Source organism: Phyllostomus hastatus, unplaced genomic scaffold (assembly GCF_019186645.2).
Source record: "Phyllostomus hastatus isolate PE091 unplaced genomic scaffold, TTU_PhHast_1.1 phas_scaffold_501, whole genome shotgun sequence".
NCBI classification, from domain to species: domain Eukaryota; kingdom Metazoa; phylum Chordata; class Mammalia; order Chiroptera; family Phyllostomidae; genus Phyllostomus; species Phyllostomus hastatus.
The window spans coordinates 523,839-533,251 of NW_025334033.1; the positions used below are offsets into that span (position 1 = coordinate 523,839).

Consider the following 9,413-nt stretch of genomic DNA (forward strand, 5'->3'; position numbering starts at 1 on the left):
TGCAAAGATTATAAGATTAGCGCCAGTCAGTGCAGGATGTAAAGCCTCTTACAGAGGGAAGTAGGTATAACAAAAGAAAAATATCGCCAACAGGAACAAGAAGATTGTGGTAAATTGGAAGGGAATAAATGAGGATTGAGAATGTAATGGAAGGAGTAGAAGCAAAATGGCTATCATTTGAGCCATACAGTACCATAAAATGTTGAAGGAATCTATTGGACATTTCAGCAGCCAAGTCCAGGACTATGCCAAGGAAAGTAAAACAACAGATGGCAAACTGTACAAGTAACTAGTGTTTAGGTAATGTAGATGAAATGGTGGTTTCATTATAGAAATACTTGGGGAATAGGAAATAACTATGTATTTAATGAGATTGGTTGAAAGACTCACTTTGTTCCAAGACTATGTAGCTGGCCTGTGATGTACTAATTTTCAGGAGAAAACCACAAAGTGTCGTGATTAACTGTGACCTGGGAAAATGAAGGACTTAGCCACATAAACATTCCTACTGACATCTGACCTTTTATGTAATACAAGGAAAATTAACTACACCAGCAATTTTCAACCTTTTCCATCTCATGGCACACATAAACTAATCCCTAAAACTCTGCGGCACACCAAAAATATATTTTTTTTGTCAGGGTGACAAGAAAATTGGTATAATTTTGATCATTCACACTGGATGGCTATTGCTGTGTTTGTCGTTTTTTTGTTTGACAATCTATGGGGGGGAAATGTCAGAACCCCCTGACTATTTAAATAAGGCGCTGCATGTTTTAAACATTCTTGCAGCACACCAGTTGAAAAAGGCTGAACTACAATAATGTCGAATGGAGTGTGAATATTTGGGCCCTGGTTCAGATCACTTTGACCAAGAACATGCATTTCAGTTGAATTTAGCAGGACTAAAGAAACGGCACCCTAATAAATAAAGGAAACCAGTTAACAGTAAAACAGCTATGACAGAAGTGAGAGTGACCAGTAAATAAGTTATGTGTAATATGCAGTATGGACTAAATAACTTTAGAAGTACCTCAGTTTATCAGTGCTGTACCTTAAAGAGAACAGCATTGATTATACTGTGGTGTTTGACTAATAAATGGTCACTACGTTGGAGAGTTTTTACTGTTTAGAAAGAGTGGTATAAATTTAAAATGTAGTCAAATTATAGAGAAAGGGCTGGATACAGATTTATATCTTGACTGGGATGAGAGAATTCCAGGTGTTTGAAGGAGACTAAATTAGGGGTGTTGGAAAATTCCAAGTTTGAATTTTTGTTAAATTAATACTAATGAAGTAAAGTAAACCAAAGAGAAGGCCTGAAAACAGCATGTGGTTGTATAAGTGGCTTTAGGGGTTAACAAACACCCCAATTATGAAGAGCAGAATCTGTTTATAAAGTGTTAAAGTTAGTCCTCTTCACTTCCCCACTGCTTAAAATAGAAATACAAGACAATGGGAGGAGAGAAGGGATAGTATGATGGGGTAAACGCCAACCGAAAACGGTACCTAACAGGAGTTGAAGCCCAAGACAAATCAGGTTAAGGAGGCATGGTTCTCACCGTTCCAGTCCTGAGCATGCCATACTATTTTTTTTTTTTTAAGGTCACACAGGAATAAAAGCTTGAGTGAAAAAAGTTGTTTTGAAAGAATGGCAGAAATTGACTTGTACAAATACAATTCTTACAGGCCTTTCACAAACCTAAAATTTTAATTAGAACGATTATTAGTATTCTGTCAGATTAGTTGTTGAGTGTTTCTCAATCTTGGTTGTGCATTGAAATTACCAAGGGAGCTTTAAAGTCCTGATTCCCAGGTGTGTGCACCAGACATTGTCTTGGTCATTGGGACTCTGGCATCATCGTTCAATTGCTGTAATTTCAGTTTGCTACCGACATGGGGAACCACTGCACCAAGAGGCAAAACGTTGTGCCCTTTCTGTAGTAAATATGGTAGAAGGGAAGAATTTGAAAAAGGGCTTTCAGAGAGCTTATCTGTGGGTGACTACTGATACAAAAGTAAAAGAATGCTCATGTAATGTGTGGCGTGTGTTGAGTGCTTGTAGTAAGAAAAAACAGTGGTGTTGATTTTTTTTTTTATAATCTGTTCAAAGGGTGAGAGTATCTGCATTGAAATCTGTGGCTAAAGTATAGAAAGCACCTAGGGAGGCGTGTAGAAAGGAGTAAAGGTGAGAAAGAAGCTAGTGTTGAGGGAGAGACAAAAGTCCTTACTGTTTGAGGTTTCAGGGAAATGTGTTAAAGCCCAACTTGATTGGCCCACCACTCTTGAAACTACTGCACTTCCCAGTAGAATTTTCTGATGATGAAAATGTTCCATAATGCATTGACCAGTGTAGTTAACCCTGTGGCTAGTGTGACAGGAGTTGGCTACACAGAGACTGGTTACTAATTCAGAATTATATGAACAAATGTGACGGTTTCCAAGGTAATTTTATGTGCTGAGTACATTGAAAACATATTTCTAGGACCTTAACTGAAGATTTTAACTAGTGTGAGGACATCTACAGCTGTAGGCCTAGTCCATGTTGGTCACACCTTTATAACAATTTAAGTGGGAACCCATCTTGTCAGGTACTACCTGAAACCCAAGGCAGGTATTACCATTTACAGAGGGTTTTATATATGTGCATCCAGTGTGATGCTTGGGTAAGCATTTAAACTAACATTGTATATATAGTCTTGAGTCTCATAATATGGTCCTGTGACAGATGTGTGGGAGTAGTAAACTCCTATGTCTCAAAGAGTTTCAGAGATTAAGTACCTTGTTTAAAGCCCCATAGTTATTAAATAGTAGCACCAACATTTCAACTTACGATCTGATTTAGGATTTTTGCACCTTAGAAGGAAATGGTGTGTTCTGTACCCGCTTCCTGAATCCTAGAAAATGATAGTAAGACTCTAGGATACCAGCACCTTCTCAAACTTCAAAAAATTCTCACCATTTCTGTTATGTACCAGAGTGGTTTCATAGACTTAACAGCTGCAAAAACAACAACTAAACAAAAAAAACATGGAAAATTGCCGAAGAGCTGAAATGCTATTTTATGCAACATAGTTGGGCTTTAGCGATGTAGCGATCTAGAGTATAGTCTCTTCCATCCATTTTCCTTAGCTCTTCCTGGGGCACCCAGAACTGTTATTTTAAGCCATCTCTTCTACCTAAAACAACATAAGCTTTCCAGCTGTCTTGTAACAATCCCTCTTTATTGGGACAATACTTGTATCACACAACTTTGGCCCTGTACCTTGATGCCTGTGTGGCCCATTAGAAGCCCCTGGCAGTGTCATTGCGAGAGTCCTAAGAAAGATTGATCTTTATACTGAAAGGATCGATTAATGGGAAAGGGGTTCAAGGAGACAAATTGACTCAGCTTGCCACAATAATGAATTTTTGGTGTGAATTTGAACATGAGTGGTGGGGGTGGGGTGATGTGAGCCTGAAAACCTACCTGTTCAATGACCCAAACTTCCACCCATTTCCACCTAGCTTGGTCCTTGGTTAACATCTGATGAAGAGGCTACTTGCTCCAGAGAGGTGTGAGATAGCTTCAAAGCCCCTCTTGGCCCTGCAGGGGGAAATTACCCAACCAGGGTACTTAAAGGTTCAGGTGATCTGCTAAGTAGCCAGCCAGAGCCAAATACCAGTTCAACCTCATGCAGAATATTTCTCTCCCTATTTAGACAGTACTTTTTGTTAGTTTCTTCATCCAGCCAATCCTGCTCCTTCCCCAGAACTTTGAGCTCTCCACAAAAGCTGTTTGGTAGCAGCAGCTAAGTCATTCCCAAGGTCCCAGTAACCACTGGGGTTTGGTTGCCAGAAAGTTGACTATGTAACTCCTGGAAGTGCTGTGGACTGCTCTGTCTTTGGCTGGTCCCCACCCTGGCTGGACTGACCCCTCAGCAATTTTCCGGCATTCTCTGTGTCTGCCTTGAGCAGAAAGAGAAGCAGCCCTTGGTAGAATCTATATCCCAGGGGAAGTAGCAGTCTCTTCACTTCCCCACCATTATCTGACTGCCTCGGTGCCTTGGTGTGCTGTTAACTGTTTTCATTCCCTCTGACCTGGACATACAGTACCGATCCATTCTGGTAGGGCCCAGCAACTACCTGGGAACATAGCCTGGGCCTCACTGTCTGCCCCTCAGCCTGTGGATCAGGCTCGTGGCAGCACTCCTGAAGTTTATGTTAACTTACCCTCTTAAGCACTCACCTGAGAATAAGAATATACATCTTTACTTGAAAATATGAATGCGCCCCCCCCCCACCCAACAAGCAGAGTCCCTCACTTTGCCAAAGAGTCTGCAGTCTTCATGTAGATGACTCAAAGGTTAATTTTCCCTACATCTCTACAGACATCAGGAAGCATTATCTTAGCTTGGGTGTGTCTTGAGGAATTCTGTTTTAACCTACACCAAGCCTCGTGCCTGCCTCCTGTACACTGGTTTTTCCGTTTGTCTTCCTTGCAGTGCCCTTTAGGTATTATTTCTTCACTGGCGATTCCATAGCCATGTCCTCCCCTACCCTGCACCTTTTTGCAACTTTATGGTAATTTTCAGTTCCATTCTTCAAAAATTTTGTGCTTAGCAGCTTAAGGAAATTTCCAGGCACAACATGGCCTGGAACGATTTTCAGTTGCAACGTGGGCACACACCTATTAACAAAGAAATGGACTAGTGAAATAAGGCTAATGACCAAGGTTAACAAAATGCATTCTCCTGTATTTGCTGATGTAAACACACGAGTATACATGCTCAGGTCAGAAATAAAGACATGTTCTATTTTACAGCTGTAATTAAAGTTCGTTCATGTGCATTCTAAATATCTGTTCAATTGTTTTCATCTTGAATGCTGCCATCCCAGTCCAAGCTACCAGCACCTTGCCCCCGGCTCGCTGTAGTAACCTGTCTGTCCACATCCATGGTGATCCTTTTCCACTCACTTCACAAAAGAGCCATAGTGATCTTTTCAAAACACCTATGGTACTTCTCAGCCTAAAACCCTTTTGGCTTCATTGCCCTTAGGGTAATGACAAACTTAAAGTTTATGTGGCCAGAAATGGCTCCCCTTGCTCATCTGCCCAGCCTAACATATGCTGCCTCTTCCAAAGCATATTGGACTTGGTCCCTCTTACTCTCTGTTCTCTCCCCCTCCATCTTTGTTCACCTACTTGATTTCCTAGTTAACCTCTGTTCATCCTTAGAATTGAGCTCAAGTGTTGCTTCCTTCAGGAAGCCCACCCCACCTCTCTTAAGTAGGTCAATAAACTATGCTAATAAACTATGCTAGTGCTATGGTAATAGCACTAATTACCATTATACTCATCAGTTTGTATATTTGATATGTTTTCCTTATTAGAGTAGAACTCGATAAGCAAGAACCACATCTATTAGTGTTCACTAATATCCCAAGTGCTTAACATAGTGTCTGAAACATAAATATATGCCTAATGGGAAAGGGGAAGGAAGAAGAGGAAGGCTAGCCCAGGGTGAAAGTCTTGAAAATAGACCGCAGCAGGAATGTCAAGGCTGAAGAAAGTCAACTTATAAAACACACCTGGTGGTGTAATGCCCTGTGCCTGTCTCAAGGGGGTGCATTCTTACAGGTGAATTTCAGTGGCCCTGTTTTCATTGTAATGTAATTTCACACTCCTCTCCCAACATCCACTTCCAACAAATACCTTAATAATTTGTATCTGATACCAAGGATGAGAGAATGGACATTATCCAAAAAAAATTACAGTATACATATAATAAGATGCATATACTTAAGCATATAGCTCAATGAAGATTTACAAAGTGAACATGTCTATTTAAACACCATCCTGCTCAGGGTAGAGAATATTACCAGCACCCCAGAACCCTCCTTTGTGCCCTCGCCACTTGTTGCCCCACTTGGCAACCCTTACTCTGACGTCAGTCACCATAATAGGTTTTGCTCGTTTTTGAGTTATATGTAGATGGAATAGTACCTTATTGTTGATGTTTGGGCTTCCCCTGAAATGGAGTAGTTTGGGGGATGATTCCAGGAGACAATGAGGAGGTGAGAAAAGTGAGTCAGTTTTGGAGGGAAATCCAATATAAGGGTTTGTTATTGAGATTGGATACTAATGCTTCCCAGAATTGGTATTCCTGTCTAAAGGATGGGAGAACAGGAAGCTGGAGTATTTATCTACTGGCTCCTGTTCCCCATTGACTGAGGGGTGCTGCCACAAGGAGGTTAACTTCCCTGCAGTTCTGGGCTATAACTGATCTTAGAAGGCTCCAGCAGCATCGAAGGACATTTGGGTTTTCAGTCCGGGAGAATACTGCTATGAACATTCTTACACATGTCTTTTAAGAACATATGTACAGCTTCCTGTTAGTTATATAATCAGATGGAATTGTTGGGTATGTGTATATTCAGCTTTAATAGATATTTCCAAACACTTTCCCAAAGTGATTGTACTAATGTATATTTTCACTACCTGTAAATGAAATTTTAAGTTGTTCCACATACTTGCTAGTGTTTGGTATTGTCAGTCCTTTTAATTTTAGGTTTCCTAATGAGTGTGTAGTGGTTTCTCATTTTGTGTTTATTTCCTTTTTGGTAAACTTTTCATTGCAGTATAGTTTACATACAGAAAAGTACATAAATCATGTGTTCAGCTGTTACTTTTCACACACCGAACACACACACACACACACACACAACAGCAAGAAATCAAGAATTGGAAGATCACCAGCACTACTGAAGCCCCATGCATGTGTGCCCTCTCCCCACCATTACACCACCATGCCAATGACCTCCACTGTCCTGACACCATAGGTTCTTCTGACCTGTTTTTGAACTTCAAATAAATGGAATAATATGTAGTTTTTTGTGTCTGGCTTCTTTGACTCAACATGATGTCTGTGTAATTCATATTTGTTGCATGATGTGGTTTGTTCATTCATACTGTTGTGTAGTATTACATTGTATAAATATACTGCAGTTTATTCACTTTGTAAATAGGCATTTGGACTTTTCAATTTTGACTATTACGAATAAAGCTGCTATAAACATTCTAGAGCATTTTTTTTATTGTATGTATCTGTATCTCCTGGGTAGAAACCTTAGAGTAAAATGACTGGGATATAGAGTTTTACTCCACACATCACCTACCTGCTATTTTCTCCCTTAATTGTAACCATTCTCATAGTGGTGTTACATTTAAAAAAAAATCTTTGCTATTTTAAAAATAAGGTTTTTAAAAAAGATTTTAGTTTTTTATTTTTAGAGAGAGGGCAAAGGAGGAAGAAAGAGGGAGAGAAACATCAATGTGTGAGAGATACATAGATCAGTTGCCTCTTGCACACCCCAAACTGGGGACCTGGCCAACATCCCAGGCATGTGCCCTGACTGGGAATCAAACCAGCGACCTTTTGGTCCACAGGCTGGCACTCAATCCACTGGGCCACACCAACCAGAGCCAAAAGTAAGTTTTGATGTTGGAATAATGCTAGACTTACAGTAACAGTAAAGTTGCAAAAGCAGTAGTAGAGACCTCCTTGATTACTCATTGTTCAGTTTCCCCTAATGTTAACATTTTAACACTACCATGGTACACTTGTCAAAACTGAGACACCAACACTGGTACATTAACACTGAACTGCAGACCCTACTTAGATTTCACCAGTTTACACGTGTGTCTGTGTGTGTGGTTCTGCACAATTTTATCAAATGTATAGATTCACGTAACCACCAACACAATATACAGAACTGTTCCATTGTCACACAAGAACTCTTGTACTATTTATTGTCACACCACATTCTTCCACTACTGCCCCTAACCCTTGGAATCCACTATCTGTTCTTCACTATAATTTTGCCATTTCAACTAGTTTTATAAATGGCATTAAACACTATGTAATCTTTTGAAAATGACTCTCCCCTACTCCCACAGAGTAATATGTGCCCGTAAACCATTATATTATTACATTGTTACATGTATCAATGTTTGTTTCTTTTTATTGTTGGGGGCATATCAGCTTGTTTACCCATTCATCTGTTGAAGATACTTGGGATGTTTCCACTTTGGGGCTATTACAAATAAAACTGCTATGAATATTTCTGTATCAGTTTTTGTAAGTTCTCATTTCTCTGGCTGTGGTGACTGGTGGGTAGTGTATTATGTATATGCTTAGTTTTATAAGAAACTACCACACTGTTTCCAAGTTGCTGAAATTATTTTACATCCTCACCAACAATGTATAAGAAATCCCAGTTTCTTGACATTACCAGGATTTGGGATTGTCACAAGTTTTTGTTTTTACTTACCTAGCAGGTGTGGAGTGGATTTTTGTTTTGTAGTTTTTGTTTGCTTGTTTTGCATTTCCCTCATGGTTAGTGATGTTGGTCATCTTTCATGTGCTTATCTGCCATCCATATATGCTCTTTGGTGAAATGTCTATTTATGCCTTTTATCCATTTTATTATTAGATTCTTTTTAATTGTTGAACTTGAAGAGTTCTTCAGGTGTATATTCTAGACACAGGTTCTTTGTGAGACAGTTTGCAAATTTTTTCTCCCAGTAATTTCAGACAGTGGAGAGGGAGGGAGAATGAGGAGGAGAGAAACATTGACGTGTGAGAGAAACATCCATCAGTTGCCTCTCACATGACCCAAATGAGGACCTGGTCCACAACCCAGGCATGTGCCCTGACAGGAAATCAAACTGGTGACCTTTTGGTTCAAAGGCTGGTCCTCAATGAACTGAGTCACACCAAGTGGAGGTCAGTCATTTCATTATTTCTTTGGTATTGTTTATTTATCAAAAGAGACTTTTTCTTAGCTCAAATATTCATGTTTCATAGTTCAGGAACACAGGCCAGTGACAACTTTCCATGGAATTCACCCCAAAGAAATTCTTTACATTCCAAGATCACTTTGCACTCTGAAAGATACCAGCCTTTTTCATCTCCTCAAAGTCTTTCCTGGAATCATAATTTCTGCAGAAATCTGCATATGCCTTCTTTCTTTTTTCAGCCAGACCAAACTTACAGGAAGCTACAACCCCCAGGGATACAAGCATAGCTCCAAAAAGATGAAATTGCAGATGCTTGGCCAAGAGGCCACACATCTCAGGTTGTGTCAAAGCACTGGAAGACATGATAGTTGTATTCTCCTCAACACCAACGTCCTTGCAGATGGAGAAATGGGTCCATTTAATTATTTTATTTTTTTATTTTTAGAGAGAAGGGAAGGGAGAGAGAAGGGGAGAAACATCAATGTGTGGTTGCCTCCCGTGCACCCCCAACTGGGGACCTGACCTGCAACCCAGGCATGTGCCCTGACTAGGAATCCAACCAGTGACCCTTTGGTTTGCAGTTCGGCACTCAATCCACTGAGTCATACCAGCCAGGGAAGACCCATTTTAT

General features: G+C 40.1%; 1 protein-coding gene across 1 annotated transcript; it reads right to left on the bottom strand.

Moving 5' to 3' along the window:
* Positions 1-8,917: 8,917 nt before the first annotated feature.
* LOC123808926 (cytochrome c oxidase subunit 6C-like) lies at positions 8,918-9,145 on the bottom strand. Its single transcript, XM_045823884.1, has one exon. The coding sequence runs from the start codon at positions 9,143-9,145 to the stop codon at positions 8,918-8,920; it is 228 nt and encodes a 75-aa protein (XP_045679840.1).
* Between the last annotated feature and the right edge of the window lie 268 nt (positions 9,146-9,413).

Coding starts and splice junctions, on each gene's coding strand:
- LOC123808926 (XM_045823884.1), bottom strand. CDS start 9,145: ATGTCTTCCAGTGCTTTGACACAACCTGAGATGTGTGGCCTCTTGGCC.